The sequence below is a fragment of the Paroedura picta genome, chromosome 2 (genome assembly GCF_049243985.1).
Source record: "Paroedura picta isolate Pp20150507F chromosome 2, Ppicta_v3.0, whole genome shotgun sequence".
Lineage (NCBI taxonomy): Eukaryota > Metazoa > Chordata > Lepidosauria > Squamata > Gekkonidae > Paroedura > Paroedura picta.
This window is the reverse complement of record NC_135370.1, coordinates 86,405,000-86,423,885: the sequence shown is the minus strand read 5'-3', so window position 1 is coordinate 86,423,885 and position 18,886 is coordinate 86,405,000. Positions and strand designations below refer to the sequence as shown.

General features: G+C 41.0%; 1 protein-coding gene across 2 annotated transcripts in view; it reads right to left on the bottom strand.

Moving 5' to 3' along the window:
- Positions 1 to 18,886, bottom strand: part of LOC143829889 (mucin-5B-like) — an 80,206-nt gene that overhangs the window by 10,663 nt on the left and 50,657 nt on the right. For both annotated transcript variants that reach the window (XM_077321448.1, XM_077321449.1), the window contains 10 exons: positions 17,225 to 17,484; positions 14,946 to 15,123; positions 12,105 to 12,355; positions 11,361 to 11,544; positions 9,651 to 9,858; positions 8,770 to 8,948; positions 6,886 to 6,955; positions 4,199 to 4,323; positions 3,277 to 3,308; positions 179 to 356 (listed from right to left, as the gene is read on the bottom strand). In XM_077321448.1, coding sequence (XP_077177563.1) covers positions 179 to 356; positions 3,277 to 3,308; positions 4,199 to 4,323; positions 6,886 to 6,955; positions 8,770 to 8,948; positions 9,651 to 9,858; positions 11,361 to 11,544; positions 12,105 to 12,355; positions 14,946 to 15,123; positions 17,225 to 17,484 — 1,665 coding nt within the window. The remainder of the gene's footprint in view (positions 1 to 178; positions 357 to 3,276; positions 3,309 to 4,198; positions 4,324 to 6,885; positions 6,956 to 8,769; positions 8,949 to 9,650; positions 9,859 to 11,360; positions 11,545 to 12,104; positions 12,356 to 14,945; positions 15,124 to 17,224; positions 17,485 to 18,886) is intronic.

Below are 18,886 nucleotides of genomic sequence, written 5' to 3'. Positions count from 1 at the left end.
TTGGAGGAAGATGAAAAATATCTGCGTATTAGCTTGGTACCAAATATTCTGAGAATAAAATCTGGGATTCTCCATATTTCACAGTTATAAAGAAATAGTACAGAAAAAGCAACCTATATTTTTTATATATTAATTCTTAAAATGTACATGTTTTTAGTCTATAATTGAGAAATCTTACCACACACTGTCTCTGTACAGCAGGGGTCTTTTGAATGTTTACGTACTATAGGGACAAATCCTTCCTTTGTGCAAGTGATTGATGGGGACTTTGGACAAATGTGGGGTGAACAAGTGATGTTCAGTGTTTTGTCGCTGCAGGTACAGATCTGACAGTCTTGTTCCCATATTTCTCCTGGCTGCATATATAGTAAGCAAAATAATAATAATAATCAGAGTACTTCACAAAATAATTCTGGGGACAAATTTCAGTCACAGCTTTCATACCCTAATGTCTAAAGCCAGGGACTATTTTCTACATTAGCACACAAGATTATCACTAAATATCACAATGCAGACTCCATTAGTAATCATTTATACCGCACATTTAATTGGAAATGCTTTGCAATCATTATCTTATTTGCAACATTATTCCTACCAAGAAGAAACTAGGTATTGGAAAAGCTATCCACTGAGGACAAAACTAGATGAGATGCTTGGGCGTGAGTTGGACTGGAAGTCCCAACTAAATCAGATTCTGGAATGCTTAGAAACTTTGTTTCCTGCAGGTAAAGTTTGGGAATGACACAGAATCAGGTTGTGCTTGCTATATGTTTTGTGGCCCAACTCTTGTCTACCTTGGAACTGAATAAACAGCAAAAAAACAAACAAACAAACAAAAAAGTGGTGCATGTTATTCTACGTAAGAATGACTTCAAAGTTTACAAAATGTTTGGGGATAAATGTATAAATCATTCCTGCATGAAATTTCAGAAGCTGGACTGATTTGCAAGGTCATTTATATGAATTTAAATTAACATGAAAGCAACTCTGAGAGTCATATAAACATATGGGAATTTCTAAGAACTAAATTGTCCAGTCACTAAAGACAGTATTAATTCCTGTGGTAAAAGATGTATATTATTCCTTTGAAACTATTTTCAGGGACATTCAGAGGTGGTTTGCCTCCATGTCATGATCACTAGTATTCCTTGGATGAATGACAACCAAGATCTTTGGAGGTCTCCCATCTAAATATTAGCCTGGGTTGGCCCTGCTTAACCTCTGAGATCTGACAGGATTGGGCTTGTCTGGGTTATCCAGGTCAGGGCATTGTCTTCATTGTTTACACCTTATGTCTTTAATGAAAGAGGCTGTGTTAATTTCATCTCAATATGGATCCTGCTAATAGTTCATTTTCTTTTGCCTTGATTTGGAGAGGTCAATATTTTATATAACATTCCATGAGGATCCCTTGTGTGAAATGTGATTGGGTGGTAAGGGCTTCCCTTGACATAACTATATGCACATCCAGTAAGCATAGGTATTCTTGCTTATGCTATAGTTACACTGTTTATTCCCTCATGCTTGCTATGTTTAGCACTTGTGTCAACAAACACAACATGTGAGTATGATGAAATCCTGGCTGCAGGTTTAGTTGCATGTGCTTATGGCTCCCACCTGGCCAGGTGGTACAACACCTGTCTTCTTTTATTACATTAGATTAGTAGACTGTCAATGTCATACATACAACAACAGTACAGAATTAGCAGAACCCAGTTTACATCTGGAGTGGAGACCAACCAGGAGGGGAGGGGGGAAATGATGGCAAAGACCACCTGATTGGGGAAATAAGCTCATTGCCAACTCAGCTATGGAAAGAGGATAAATTATAAAGCAAGAAATACAGGACACCACTAATCATGCCTGTCACCAGCCTCTAGGGAGTGTAGTCAGCATGCTAGCCCTGGAAGTTGCTGCCATGTCCCTCACACATGAGTCCCTTGAGGAGATCCCCCCTTTTAGATTATACAGGGGATCCCACTTCTAATTAATCCTGTATGACATACAGGCTGAGCTACCTCTGTCTAGCTTTCTTTAAAAGAGAAGCAAAGGCCAAATGAAAACATCTTGGCCTCATAACTCCCATGTCTCACAGCCTTTAGAGCCATGGATGGCATCACAGGGCCCTCAGCTGAGAGCTGATGAGAGGCATAACTGCCCACATCATCTTCCTCCTTCCCTCCCTCCCATCCAGGCACAAGGGTCGCTCATCTCTAACAAATTTTGAGTCCAGTGGCACCTTTAAGACGAACAAAGTTTTATTCAAGGTATGGGCTTTCATGTTCACGCACACTTCCTAAAGTTCACTTCTTCCGATACAATGAAACAAAATTTCCCCACAAATTTGCACATGAAAGCTTATACTTTGAATAAAACTTTGTTGGTCCACTGGACTCAAACTTCAGAACAACATGCCTATTCACCTGAATCTACCATATAAAACTGCACAGATGTAAAATTCCACAAAATCCTCCTTGAAACAAATTTTGAAAAGGATCACTTGAAATGGTCAACTAAACTGTATGTGGGTACCAGAAAACAAGGTAGGGGCTATTTTCAAACACTGAAAATAGTTTTAGAACACTGTCACCGTTAAGATCAACAACAATTTATTCAGGGTATAAGCTTTCATTTGCATGCACACTTCTTCAGCTTATACCTTGAATAAAACTTTGTTGGTCTTAAAGGTGTCATTGGACTCAAAGGTTCAATGTCCTATTTCATTCACCTGTAAAGCTCTGCATTTGTGTGTCAGAATCACATGATTGCTGCCATGAGATTTGTGTAACCATCTTGAATTTTGTATAACCAGCTTGTCTGCTTTGGCCTTAAGTTGTCTTTCTGAAATGCTTTGCTCATCTTTGCAACATTACCAGTCTTATCTGTGTAAGTAGCTGTAGCTAGCTGAACCAAGGTTGGGGAGGTTTGGGTTATCATCTTGGCTGTTTTCCCAGACGGCACCTGGACTTGGGAGGGGGCACCCTCTCTGGGAGTGAGAATATCTTTGAGCAGGAAAGTTTGGGGTAAAAGTACTGTCTTTTGGAAGTGCAAGCCAGTTTCGGCTTTGAACGTCTAAGGCAGGGGTAGTCAACCTGTGGTCCTCCAGATGTCCATGCAAATGCTGGCAGGGGCTCATGGGAACTGTAGTCCATGGACATCTGGAGGACCACAGGTTGACTACCCCTGGTCTAACGTATCGATCTGCTTGGAAAATAAATGCTTTCTTCTAAAGAAGTAGTTGTTTCCAGTCTGTCAACCTGACATTGTGTCCCTTACCTGTTTCACTAGACCATCCAGTCTTGTGCAGCCTGCAGAATAGAAGAATTAGAATATTAGAAACATCATTTCAAAAAAGGAAAATACAGAAGCATGGCCATCATAATATGTCAGAGTCCCAGGAATGCAGGATAGTCTCTACGAAAAAGCTGTGGCCAAAGAAGTGCTCACTTTGGCCCATTATGCACGGGCCATAAGGCCTGCACTGGTGGCAGCAGCGCTTCGGTTAAAATCACCGAGAATGCACTCTGCGGCCCAGGGCTTCAGAAGACCCATGTTAAGCGAACACAGGATGTTCCGGAGCTTCCCGGGTAAGCCGGGGCTGTGGCGGCCTGGCACTGTGCATAATTGTCAGTGCCGGGCCTGTTGGGCCACCCAGCCTCGATCTGCAGTGTCCCTTAAGGGACACCGCATGCCCCTGCAGGCTCCGTGGTGGCACGGAGCTGGCAGGGGCGAACCCTTGCTCCCACTCCCTCTGGCCCCTCCCCACCTCCCCCGGCTGCACCTCCTAGCCCTGGTGTAAAGCATGCTCACGCGCCAGGGCAACCCAGCATGCCCCATTCCCGTGTGTTCATGGGAAACGGCGGGGCATTGTGCCCCGCCGCAATAGCACGGCGCCAGCGCGCGGAAGCTGGCGCCATGCATAAAAGGCCTTATACAGAGCCCCAAGGCATTCAGGTTGGCTCCCAGGGGCACATGCTGGAATCCCAAACATATATACTTGGGAATAAGCCCCAATAAATACAGTGAGTCTTGCTAGCATTTGATTTCATATCCAAAGTAACACTCTAATATTATTTGGTTGAATACTTTTCTCAGTTTTGCTGGGATGTCTATATCCTTCCAAAGTATGACTGGCTAAGAATACAACATATATTTTCTGCAGAAGCAACCTACAATGTTCACCCTCCCCATTTCTTACCACAGACAGAAACACATATACTGTCATGGTCATTCAGCTGGATCATTCCTTCAGGGCAGAAGCATCCTTCAGCAAGTATTCCTGAGATGTCAACTTGTGGTGGATTGGTGCTCACAGTACGTTTTCTGTGGGATTATGGTAACAGGGTAAAAGTATAATTGAGTAAAATGTTCCACAGTTCAATTAGTGCTGTAAGCTGTAGAACACTTTCACTACCAATATGTATAAATATTCCATTTTTTCATTCCTTTCAGTTTTCATACATTCTCATTGACCATTTATGCCCTGGAGGTTTCATGCCGTGCTGCAGGCTGGAGTTTTAGTCATGGCAGGTTGCCCCACCTCTTCCTGTACCCACATAGGGGAGCATTTGGCCTGGTGCACCTCATCCGGCTCGGATTTGTGCTCCTGTACGGGAGCGAGGGCAGTGAATTTCCCAGTGCATAAATGGTCATTGTGATTATTTTAATTCCTCTTGTTTCCTTTGCTGGTTTTCCTGTTTCATCCATTTTTATGTAATTTTGTGACATTTTTGCACCCAACCTATCCATAATCTTATTATTGAATTTTATTATTTTTGTCTAGAAAAAGACTATCACAATTTCATCTTGAACATCATAAAATCAGTTTTGTAGTTGAACTAGAGAAATAGTGAAATTTAGCAACATCTTCCAATAAAACATTCGAGCATCTCCACATACTAGAATGGTTCATTTTAGAGAGATACTGAAAAAGTCATGAAGATATTTGTGGAGGAGTGAGGTATACAAAGTCATTGTCTTGACATATGGGTTACTGCATCTTGTTTTGTCATGCTGTGCTGCAGCAATAAAACCACCATGGCTTCATGTGGCAAAACAGGAAGCACTATAACACATATGCATTTTCTTGTATGTTAGAATGAAATTGTCTTGCCTCATTGAAATGCCTACTTCAATATATATTCTGACACTTTCTGCATCATTGATGCATCAAAATATTAATTGCAGTGTACATTCTGGTATGACAAGATCATGATTAGGCCTTTGGGGGAGGTAAAGTGGCTTTGTTATGTGATTGGTTATGCAGTTTCATTATGTCATCATATTTATTACGTGATTGTTGCTGATCGTGATAACTATGACTCCATCCAATCAGCATAACTGGATCAAATTGTAGAAATTATTATTTTTAACCGCTCCTGCGGAGCGGATTAAATAAAGCCCTAAGGGGTATTGGGGAGGAGTTAGGGCGGGCTCTGTCCATGATAAAAACTCTTGCAGCGGCAAATCAGGAGCCGCGAAGTGGCTCCTGATTCACCCCAACAAGTGCCACTCTTGGCCCAAGCGGCTGATGGGGAGGCGCGCAAAGCGCGCCTCTCCATCAGCCACTTGCCACCGCCTCGCCCGCCAGAGACTCCTTCCCAATGCCCTCGGGAAAGGAGCAGGGATGCCATGATGAAGATGCGGCGTCCCTGCTCCTTTCCCACCCCCCCCCAACACCACGCTAATGGGTGAGTCCTATGACCCCCCCCGCTCCATCCCCACCTGCCTTCCCGCCCCGACATCGCTCCTGACAACAACAAGACCCCCCATGCACACACACCCGCGCCCAGCCGCCACCAACTAACCCCCCAAACCCTCCCCAGCCCCCTTCCCAACACAATGGTGCTTCCCGACACACACACACACACACACACACACACACTCCGCCACCTACCCGCCGCCCGCCAACCCCCCCAACCCTCCCCACACCCCTTCCTGACCCGCCGCTGCTCCCCGATACAAACAAACCCGCCCAGCCACACTCCGACACCCACCTGCCGCTCGCTAACCCCCCAAACCCTCCCCAGACCCCTTCCTGAATTCCCACCACTTCCTGATGCCAAGCGACCCACCCAGCAACACACTCCGCCACCCACCCGCCGCCCGCTCACCCGCTCACCCTCCCCAGACCCCTTCCTGACCCGCCACAATGCCCCAACTACCATCCGCCGCCTCTACCCCAGCCCCTGCCCCCGCGCTTCCAACCCCCACAACAACTGACCCTTCCCCCGGCCGCTCCCTGCTCCCCGATCCGCCCTCACCTTCTGCCGGTTCTCCTGATCCCTGTCCCTATATTCCCTTCGGCCTGCCCGCCACGCCGCCAGTCAGTGCGGCCTGCTCGCCGGCCAGCACAGCACGCGAATGAACCAGGCATGCGCGGACTCACGCACATGCCTGGTTGCTCAGCCCAATGCCCCGCCTCCCGCCCCTCACCTACACCACGCATGCCCGGACTCCACAGGAGCCCTCCTTCCCTTCCCCATCGCCTGCACCGCCCGAACTCCACGCTTCACAGCCCGCCCCCACCAGCGGCCCAACAGCCTCCCAGGTACGGGGGCCTCGCTTCAAGCCTGACCTCTGCCCATTTTTATAAATGGGCTTTATTTCTAGTAAAGAGATAAGAGAGTAATACTGGTTTTGAATAGGTGCAAAAAACAGCTGAAAAGGTGAGGCATACCTTTCACCTTTTTGAAAAAAATCTGGATGTCTGAAGGGGGAAATTTCAGTATTGCTCTGATCCCAGTATCCCCACAAGGAGTACTAATCAAATGAACATATACAGAATATGCAAGAATAGCAAACTCTGTATAATTATGTACTCCTATATATCTCATTGGGAGGGGGAATCAGCTTATACATTTTGGGCCTTAATAAATCACTCACCCACTATAGCATGTGTGTCTTTCCATTCTTCCACATGGTTTGTAAATTTGGTCTTGAGGGCATGTGAGTTCTGCAATATAACAGATTTCAGTTATATTCCAGTTTTATATTTCCCAAGCATAAAGTAATTACCCTGAAAAAATCTCCATGTCCACAACTCTTTGTAGAAGCAGAGCTGTCCTCTGACTGAGACATATGACGAAGCCCTACTTTGTGGACCAGCACTATCCTTCATTCATTTCAGCAGGGCTTTTCCAAAGGCTCTGTTAACATGAATGTGTCTAGCAGTAGTGCTTACTAATTTGCACCATAAATAATTTCAGCATATATTCAGGTCTGAGGTTTAAACAACCATCATTAAGGAATATCTTATCCCAAAATACTATTTCTGAGCCCTTATCTGACTTGTGTATAAAGTAGCTCCAGGACATAGGCAGCATACAATGTTCTTTTAAAGGTCAGTCAAAGGCAGAAGATAACACCATTATCTGCAGAGACCTTGCTGGGCCTGTAATTACACAGATCTCTGGAAATTTCTCCTTAGTAATGGACATCTTATCTGAGAGGATCTCAATGAGAGGAATCAGTTGCTAGGAGTCAGAACAGTACCCTTCACCAAGCAAGCGATTGATCATGAAGCTAGAACTTAGGGATAATCATGGGATAACCATCTAGTAGTATTTGGGGCATTTGGAGCACCTGGCAAACATGAGATGAAGCCTGAGGCTATGATTTCTGGGGATCCTGAACAGAAGGAGACCTTGTCAGTGGGCTATACATTTTTTAAAAATACAATAAATAAAATGCAACCCTAACTGCTCTTCCCTAGCAAGAGAATTTGGGGGAAAGGACAAGTTATACAGCATTGTTCCAATGTACAACAGATGCAAAAATGGAAGTGAGGTAATCACAACAGTACAATGCTCTAGGATTCACCCAAAATACTGCAGTTAAACTAGAGAGTTGTGGGTGAATCTTGGACAGTCATGCCTAATGGTGCAATTTCCCTCTCCCCTACTGCCCTCAAAAAAGACTTAAATTTGTTATTAGTTGAGGAACAAATGACCTGAGGGTGTGTTCAAGCATGTATTTCTCTTATGCATAGATGTTATGACATAGAATGTTTGTTTAGTGTTCATAGGGGAAATTATTTTGTTCAAATGTAAATATATAGGAGTGTTAAAATTCTTCAGAAGACGCTACATCCTTGTGTTTTCATCTCATGTTTATACTTATGAACTCTGCAGATTTACCTTAATATGCATGAGAAATACAATGAAGCCTGCAGAGGAAACAGACAAAAGAGGCCTACAAGACGGAGCTCTTCCCCCAGGTCTATGGATGAGACCAGGGCAGAGAGAAGATCAGTTTCTCTCCCCCTCATTAAAAATACTTACGACCACTTGAGCATCTGATGGTGTTCGGTTACTGCTGCCTCTCACCCCCCCCCCCAAATTGGGAGTGGTGATGGTAGGAAGGGTAGATGAGTTAGACTGCCATGTTGTATTTTATGTCTTTTGTATTTAATGTTCTTAATTGGGTTTTATTGTCTATGCACTGATATTGTAGCCCACGACAAGCAGGCTACAAGATGATGATGATGATGATGATGATGATGATGATGATGATGATGATAAATCCAGGGCTGCTAACTCTACCTTGGAAAATCCTGGATATTTGGGGACAGAGCCTGAGAAGAGTGGAGCTTACGGAGAAGAGGGAGCTCAGGGGGGATGTAATGCCTTAGAATTTCCCCCCCAAAGCTGCTATTTCCTCCAGGGGAACTGTCATCTGGAGTTCAGCTGCAGTTTCAAAAGAACTCCAGGCCGCGGGTTAAAGTTGGTTAATTCTAACAACCCACTTCTGGGAAGTCTTTCAACTCACCACACTTCCCTTTGAGTTTGCTTCTCCAGTCCACACAGATTCCCTGATACCCACACAAGGCTGCATAGGCTTGGAGACTTCTGCATTCAATATTCTGCTGTGGCAGGAAACATCCATCCATTACACAGGCCTCATAGTAAGGACGTGGAGGGACAGCATAGTGACACTCTGTTAAGTTCCTTAATTAATGAAGAATATTTATTTTACATTTTTGTACTGTCCTTTAGGAATCCAGAGCTGTACACATATCCTACCCTCTTCTCATTTTCACAACAGGGTAGAATTAGATTAAGAGAAATTGGCCAGCCTTAGGTATTTGAAACTTTATCTCTCCAGTCACAATATTGTAATTATTTACACTGTACCAAACTGACTATTTATTTTACAATTTGAATGACTTCATAACTATACAGATACAGACACAGGATCTCAAAATGATCTACTCTCAAAAACTGTAGGACTATACTGAGAACTGTTGACAATTCAACATAATTATATTTTTAAAAATTACTTGGCTTCAACTAGTATGAAAGACTGTCTCTCATTACTACACACTTTTGATATGAGTAGATAGAGAACTGATTCACTGCTGGTACTCATTCTTTAGGGTTCTACACTGAATTATTCTGCTGGTGTTTTATATATGCTGATGTGTTCTGTTTAGGTTTTTAAATTACATTTTATTACACAACAAATACATGTAACCATACATTAATGAAACACAACTCACCAGAACAAATTCTAGAAGGCAAATACAAAGCAAAATAAAAATGTATGGAAAAACAAACAAAAATATAAAATGTTTACAATTAGTTTCAATATCATGCTTATGTGGCATCCATTTAATTTGTTATATATCTTTTCTAGAAAGTGTGCCTTACCAGATAAGTTTACAAACAGAAGGAGCTTCACAAGTAGCCATGCTGGATGACAACATTTCGTACGGAGAAGATGCTGGATGTTGACCAGACTCACAGTTTCTAGTGGCAAAGTCCATGACTTTCCAGTCCATTGCCATCTCTGTGAAGGAATCTGCTATCTTGCCATTCCTTTTCATAACATCATCTTTCTTTTTGTTGGTGCATGTGCCTAACCAAGATGAGAGGATTACTTTGGGCAAAATTTAAGGCACTATGTATAATACAAAGAAAAGTGGTAGTATTTTGACCCTCTGTTCCTACCTAAGCTCCAAGCCAATAACTGTCTTCACTTTTAACTGTAAATAGTTGGATTATTCCTCAGTTGCTGTACACTTCCCTGCTAGGGTTACTAACACTGAGTTGGGGAAGTCCATGAGATTTGGTGGTTCAAGGAGAGACCCTAGTCTGGAGATCAGTTCTAATTCCAGGAGGTCTTCAGCCCCTATCTGGAAGTTGGCAGCTCTATCCCCTTTCTTCCCCACCCCCATTCCCCCTCCACATCCCCAGTTAAAATATAACATCCGACCACCCAAGTTTTTATAAAGAGCCAGCATGGTATAGTGGTTAAGAGCAGTGGCTTCTAATTTGGCGAGCTGGGTATGATTTCCCACTCTTCCACATGCAGCCAGCTGGGTAATCTTGGGCTCCCCACAGCACTGCTAGAGCTGTTCTGACTGAGCAGTAATATCAGGGCTCTCTTAGGCTCACCTACCTCCCAGGGTGTCTGTTGTGGGGAGAGGAAAGGGAAGGAGATAGTCAGCCACTTTGAGACTCCTTCGGGTAGAGAAAAGAGGGACATAAAACCCAAATTATTCTTCTTCCATAACGTTTACTTCATATTCCTCAGGGGTCTTCTTCCTTTGTCATCCATTCCCTATTTTTTACAATAGCAGCTCTATTGCTACACTGGGACTACTAGATAACATGAACGACAATGCTTTGATGATTAATAAGAACAACAGGAGGAATTTTCTTTCCTAAGGAAAGCTTATAAAATTAAGGGGAGAATGAAGTGTACCAATCTAAACTCCTTGGAAGAATGAGTTTATTTAGTACACTAAATGATTAAATAAATTACACCATTCAGAGCTTTACCTGAGCAAAAAGAAAGACACATTGGTACAACTTTCAGTTTAAAATATAAGGAACAGCTTTCTGCTTATTCAAATTCTAGCCCAGTATTGTCTACTGACATTTGCTTCTTTTTCCGAGTTCTAACATGACATCTGCCTTTTGCTGAGTTAGATCACCAGTCCATCTAGCCCAATATTGTCCACTTTGTTAACTGATGGCACAATTCTTGCCCAGCTCTGCAGATATCCCTTTGAATGGAAAAATAAGAAACTGAAGACCTCCTGCATGCAAGTCATAGGTCCTTTACCCTCACCCAGCTATCTCTTTCTGACTAAGAGTGCTTGCACTCGAAAGCTTGCGCCCTGAATAAATCCAGCATTAAAAAACAGACCATAAAAAAGCCAACTGACAACATATAAATAAATAAATAAAAATAAATAAATAAACATAAAATAACATTCTCTAGATATAGGGCCCGTACTCTCTCATCTCTCCACAGCACCAAATACAACGTAATATCAGTGTTAGAGGATTGTTTATGTAACAAGGCACCATTATTCTGACACATTCGTTATTCTGTTTTAATGCAATGCTTACCACATTGCCCTTCAGTGTTGTTGAAAAAAGTGCTGAAAGGCAGGCTTATATAAAAAGCAAGGTGAGTATAAGAGACCAACAGTCTAATTTCAGGTATTTTAACCACAGTGTATTGACCAAAGGTGGAAATATCAATGCCATCCTTCGAATAACTGGAAAGAATTTCTTTATTGTTAAGCAGAACCTTAAAAAAAAAAGAAACAGAATTATTCAATGAGATCCTTGAAACAGCCTCATAAATTGGATATACAGCCTATCCTGATGCTCAAAAGCACTTCTATACTAAACTAGACTAACTCAGATCCACCACTATTTCTGATCAGCATATAATGGAAAAGGGATGGGACTGTTACAGTCTTGTATTGTTTCCCCACTTTGTAGAGATGTCTGGCCATTTGTTTGTTTGTTTGTTTGTTTATGTGTACCTGTGCAACTAGAATGAGTCCTTCCATTTCTTTCTTCAAGTGCCCATTTTGGAACCACTTTCAGGAATTTTAATTATCAATGTTTTTCAAACTTTTTCTTCCAGTTGTTAAAGTGAGTTTTCATCACAAACTTTTCTTGTAACCTTAAATAAGCCTGACTTGTACACTGCAACTAGAAGCTTCTCTTTCATGGTGTAGTCATTCAGTGCTTGTTTATTATTAATAATTATTGTTTATTGAACACTGTGCAATAATATCCATACTGTGAGGTGTACTGTGCTCTCAAGTTTGATTTTTAGGATACTAATGCGTGTCTTACCAGGTTGCCTTCTTTTCCATTCTCAGCTCCTCGTGTCAGCACAATCATAGAGTGGTTGTAATATATGAAAAGGGCCATTGAATAAACAGCTTTATCTATGGCAGCAATATAGTGATTATCCATTTGGATCCAGAAGTTCTGAAAATTGGGCCTGATTGGTTTCATCAGCAGATAGCTGCAATTCCCAGGGAAATTATAATAGGATCCGTCAAATGTTACATAGTGTTGATTTCCCCATCCACTGCAAGTACCTAAAAAGCACAGATTATTTAAATCAAAACAAGGGAATTATTGGATTAGACTGAGAGTCTGTCACATCTACCAGCAAATGCAGCCTCCAGCAACAAGGTGAGATCATCAGTATGTAGTCTACTCACAGGGCAGTCCGCATAATTCAAGCGACAGTGCGACACAAGAGCAAAAGCCACAATGCACTGCAACAGGGTTTTGTGGAAGTCAAGGAATGCACCGTCTGGACCTATTGAAGACATCCTGAAACGTATGACTATTTGCATTCTGCCACAGTATAATAATGCAGTTACCCGCCCATAACTAGTTCACTGTCCATACATACCTAGGTTAATTTTTTATGACATATGGTATTGAAGGTGGGGGGGGGGAGAAGAGCTCTTTACCAATTTACAGAAGAAAGATCCAAATGGGGTAGCCATGTTAGACTGAAGCAGCAGAACAAATGTAGAGTCCAGTGGCACCTTTAAGACCAACCATGTTTTATTCAAGGTAGGAGCTTTCATGCGTGCACACACTTCTTCAGATATATGTGCCCATGAAAGCTCATGCCTTGAATAAAACTTAGTTGGTCTGAAAGGCGCTACTGGACACTAAATTTGTACAATTTACAAAAGTTTCTTTGCCCAGCTGTCTAGGAGAGATCCTTACATATTACTGGCAACCAGGCAAATATTATCTGTAAGATTTTCATGGTGAAATCTTATTAACATTTATATAGCATGTTCCGATTTTTGAAAGGGTTTATTGATTGAGAATGAGCCTTATAAGATATGCCAGTATTAATGTTCCTTTTCAGAATGAGTGAATTTCCCATTCTGTTCATTGCTATGACCTGCACTGAGCTCTTTCTGAAGTCCAGTTTAATTAGGAAAATCTCTAAAATTGATCTGCCACCAAAGGCTGTGTACATATTTCAGTTAATAATGCATTAACTCCCCCTAGCTTAATATGGGGGTGGGCTCAGTCAACCAAACTACTTTTAAAAGAGCATAGTAAAGGGAGGGAAAAGACACAAATGAGCAGAGAGCAATAAATTTAGAAATCTGGCAGACTTCATATGTTCAGTACTCTGCACAAAATCCAGATTAAAAAAAAAAACAATGGAAGATTTCTATCTAGCTTAGAACAAATAAATAAGTAATTTTGAACATCAATATGTAGGGAGACATTTGAAAAGTTTCTTTTATTTGTGCCATTATTAAAATCTGTCTGACATTTCACTGATGTTCCTCATGTATAGTGCAATCCTAAACAGTTATACTCTTCTCAATCTTTTGAGGTCAATAAGATTAGAAAGGTGAAACATGATTTTGGGTTGCACTGTTAGTAATCCAGATATGATTTCAAGCAGAAAAGATCTGTTTAATGAACCTGAAATACCTTACACCAGACACTGCCTGGAAGAAAATGAATCAAGGAAATGTATGCCAAGCACATTTGGGTTTTTCTACTATTACTACTCCTATATAATCACTAATACTTCTATAACCACCCCCAGTTCCATATGTTATCATTTATTCATTCAGTTTATATACTGCCCCTCACTATGACATCTTGGGGCTCTTGTCCCCAAACAAAAACTTGTATTTTTTGGAGTATTCAAGTTTCCATCTGTAGACTTTCAAGCCACACACCTTTGTATTCATACATTTCATCCCAGTTTGCAACTCACATCATTAAAACCTTTTACAACATTCTCCCTTAATTTAATACAGTCAGCTGATCAATAAAAGGTATTCATACTTCACCCATTGACCATCAGTAGTGTGCTCTTTGGTCCACCCAAATGACTCTGTGTTTCTTTATAAATGACATTTCCTTGGGTTTACCTAAATGTTACTTTGGCCTAGGTGTTCTTATAGGAGTATTTCAGTGCCCGAAATTGCATGAGCAAAAATCACTGATCATGGCACATTATGGACAGAGAGGATTAGCTAAGACTATTAAACTCCTAAATATTGCACATTACAGAAGTAGTATGTTGTTCTTTATTTACCTGTTTATATGAGACAAACCTGTCTGCTACACAATAAGTTAACTAACACTCAGTTAACTAACATCACCCAGAGGGAAATTCCAACTCCTCAGCCATCATACCTCTGTGTCTTGAGTACTCTCATCTCACCAGCTGGCCAGCTTGATTATTCTACTTGCTGTTATGCTTCTGACATATGCTACCTTCCAACTGAGATCCTCTTCAAGTAACTCCTTACCCCTCCACCTGTCTTAACCTTCAGAAGCCAACTCTGCCTGCAGTCAAATGGCTCCCAAGTAGCTGACCTGTTTGTTTCCAAAATGGATCTATGGTTTGGGCAGAAGGAGGGGTAATCCCACCAGTCATGTTGCCACTGTGTTCCCAGTTGATTAGGGTTTAGTTACCAAAACGTCTTCTGGGTAGGAGGCCAAGGTAGATCACTAACATTGGGTATTCAGCACATTTGATTGACCAGCAAACTCCAGCTCCCATAAGTGCCAGATAACAAAGCTTTTTACTGTACACTGAATTAGAACATTGAACTAGAAGTGATCTTGTACATCATTTCAGCTTGATGCGCTGTAGAATGAAATCCTTATTCAAATACCACTTACACTGGCACTCAGAAACCTCACAGCAACCTGCTGCTGTACGAATTTTTATTGGTGGCAATCCATTTATGCAGCGTTTTAACTTTTGAGGGGGACAGCGCACATCAGATATTTTAATGTGATTTCCACCACCTAAGCAAGTGGCGACTTGACAGCTTCCATATTTCCATGATTCTTGAAACTGTTGATATGTTAGAATAAAAAGGAATTAGTACATATTGCTATGCCTTATTATTTATATGATGCAATTAAAATGTGTAAACCTGGCCCTTCCATAATAGAACATGATACAACAAGGATAGCTTACACCAGGTTTAATTTGTGGAAAATGCAAGAAAATGCAGACAAAAATCTGTGGTAACTGCGTACACTACGAGAAACTTACTGTATCTCCAAGTTCCATTTCCAATAGTGCACAATGTGCAATCAATTTCTGGGCACTATACGATGCAGAACTGTGGAACATAACTATGGAAAATTTATAACCTACAAAAGTTAGACTTTTAAAAATAACTTGCAAATGATTGTCAGAGGGTCATACAAAATTAACATTGGTTACTGGAGTATACAAGAGAATCTCAGAAGACAACCAGCTTGTATTTCACAGATTACAACAAAAATTTTGACTGTGTGCACCAAGGACCCAAGCCTGGCCTTCCACCCAGGTCACTGCCTTTTGGGCAAGCAAGCAACACTCAGGCTTGTGGGTCCTGAGATTAAATACACTCAAGAAACCAGACCTTTGAAAAATATATAAATATTTATTAAATGGTTTTTAAAACAAGATATCATTAGGCAACATAGTCTCTGCAATATTGCAGCAAGAACATAAGAAAAGCTAACTTTCTATCTAACACTTCAATACTTTGTATTAGATGACACTCCTTTTTAGAATATCTAAATCCAAGCTAGAGGCTTATGCATTATCTATGCAGCAATTAATAATACTTGTTCTAACAATTAGCCACATTCTTGAATCAGGCCTTTAAGGAGATAAGAATGGTATAGACAGGGAGGCTTGCTAATATCCATGTTAACAATTGATGGAAAATCAGGAAATTTTGCCTCAGTGTAGATTATAAAAAGCTATGGTAGGTTGCTGATTGTTTTGATGTGCAACCTGTACTCCAGACAAGAGGCTAACATTGTAAGATAATTTAGAGAAACAAAATGGTTTTCAATTAGCAAAGGTGTTGGATATGGATTAATTTTATCTCCCTGCCTCTTTAGCCTGGATGCAGAATCCAACATACATGAAAGGGAGATTTGATTTTAATAAAGGTGGAGTGAAAATTGAGGGAAGGAACATTAGCAACTTGAGATATGCAGAAGATACCACATTACTGGAAAAAAATAATGAAGACCTGAAATGACTGCTGATGAAGGTTAAAATAGAAATTGCCATGTCAGAATTACAACTGAACATTAAGAAAAGACTACTGGGGAATTACACAGCTTTAAGGCTGATGATGAAGAAACTTAAACTGCTCAAGATTTTCTATTCCTTGGCTCTATCATCGACCTAAAAGGAAACCACAACCAAGAAATCAAAAAGTGATTAAGACTGGGAAGGGCAGTCATGAAGGAGCTAGAAGAAATTCTTAAGGATGTGTTGCTGGTGACCAAAATCTAGTTAATTAATGTCATGGTATTCCCCATTACTTTTTATGGATGTGAAAGTTGGACAATGAAGAAAGCTGATAGGAAGAAACTTGATTCATTTGAAATGTGGTGTTGAAGGAGAGTTTTATGGATACTGTACTACCCAAAAGACACATAGTAGGGTTCTAGATTAAATTAAATCAAGCCCAAATTCTCCTTTGAACTTAAACTGACTGAACCAAGGTGATCATACTTTTGGTCACATTATGAAAAAATAAGAGTCCTTGAAAAAGATAAAAATGCTAGGAAAAGAGGAAGCTTCAACATAAAATGGACTGATTCAGCCAATGAAGCCATGCCCCTCAGTTTGAAAGACTTCAGCAAAACTGATAATAATAGTGGAGGACATTAATTCACAGGGTCGCCATAAGCTGGAAATGACTTGATAATTATATCCTTCACTGTTACTTGGATTTAGTACCTTCTGACTTTTATGATGTATGGATTAAATTCTCTCTCTGTGTGTGAGTTATAGCAGCATTCACTTGAATTATGTTTTAAATATGATTATAGTTTTGTAATTTTGCTAGGGCCTGCCCAAACGAGGGACACATAAACATATAAATACTTTTCTATATTGTTCCATTGTACTTATGCATTCATTAACATTTTTTGCTCACCTTTCTAGGAGGGTTGAGTTTGGTGCAACCACTCACAGGAGTATGTGTGGAATCAGATTTTGTAACTACAAGGGGAGGAGGCTTATTCTGACAGCTCAAAACAGTTCCTTTACAAGGGTTCCTGGGCATCATAGAAGGTTTGCTAGTGGTGGTCATTTTAAAGGAACATTCTTCATAGCTGAATTCAGTCTGACATGAAGTATTACAAAAGGCATAGATACACCAATCTGAAGTATCCATTGTCACAAACTCACTACTGCCTAAAAAATCCAGAGGAATATTAATAGAAGCATGACAACATGACAGTCTTCTACCATAATAAGAAACTATACAACACAGTGTCATAAATAGAAATAGCAAATCACAAATTCTAGGGATATATAAAATTTTAAGATGGATACAATTTACTCAACATGCAAAAAGTCCAATATTTGATTTCTTGGGGGTGGAATTAATAAGCATGCATCTGATTATTGTTTAAAATGCAGACCAGGAAACACTATACTCATAAATATATAGATACACTAATGCTGGTGTCCTCAGTCCTTTTCACCCTGCAGGCACCTTTGGAATTCTGACAGTGTGGTGGGCAAAGCCACAAAATGGTTGCTATAGTATCTTCAGTCACACAGTGAAGATCCTGGTGCTGTGGTAGAAGCTGTTACTAAAGGAACTTTAATAAAAATTCTACACAGCCAATCAAATACTCAATAGTCAATCAGCAGCCTTGCTGATCAAAAGGCCTACCTGTTCCCTCCCACTTTCAGAAAATACTTGTCAGATACCAGGAAAGGTGTTGGTAGGTGCCACAATGTCTATGGGCACCATATTGGGGACCCCAACAGTAATGAAGGACAGTTGGTTTTTATACCTCATTTTTCACTATCTGAAGGCTTACAATCACCTTCCCTTACTCTCCCACAACAGATAACCTGTGAAAGAGCTCTGAGAGAAACTGCTCTGTGAGAACAGCTCTAATAGAGCTAAGAGAGAGCCAGTTTGGTGAGTGCAGACTTCTAATCTGGCATGCCAGGTTCGATTCTGCACTCCCCCACATGCAACCATCTGGGTGACCTTGGGCTCACCACAGCACTGATAAAGCTGTTCTGACTGAGCAGTGATATCAGCGCTCTCTCAGCCTCACCCACCCCACAGGGTGTCTGTTGTGGGGAGAGGAAAGGGAAGGCAACTGTAAGCCGCTTTGAGCCTCCTTCAGGTAGGGGAAAGCGGCATATAAGAACCAACTCTTCTTCTTCTTCTTCTAATAGGATTGTGGCTCAAGGTCACCAACTGGCTGCATGTGGAGGAGCTCTACAGATTAGAAACTACTGCTCTTCACCACTATACCTAGCTGGCCTCACCACTACACCAAGTAATAATGATTACTTAAAATCAATTAAGTATAGCTATAATATGTAATGATTACTAAATAGTATGTTCATATGGTTCAGACTAAGATTTCTGACATTTCCCACAGAACATGGTCGTCTCACCTCCTCCCTACTGCAGCAGCACAAGATTTTTGGGAATCTTGTTCCTTGGAGAATGGTTTTTTGGAGGTTATTCATTTATTTATCTATTTATTTATATCTGTATTTGTTTACCACCACTCTCAGACCCTGCTGGCTCATGGCGTTTTACAATAAAATCTTAAGAACCCTA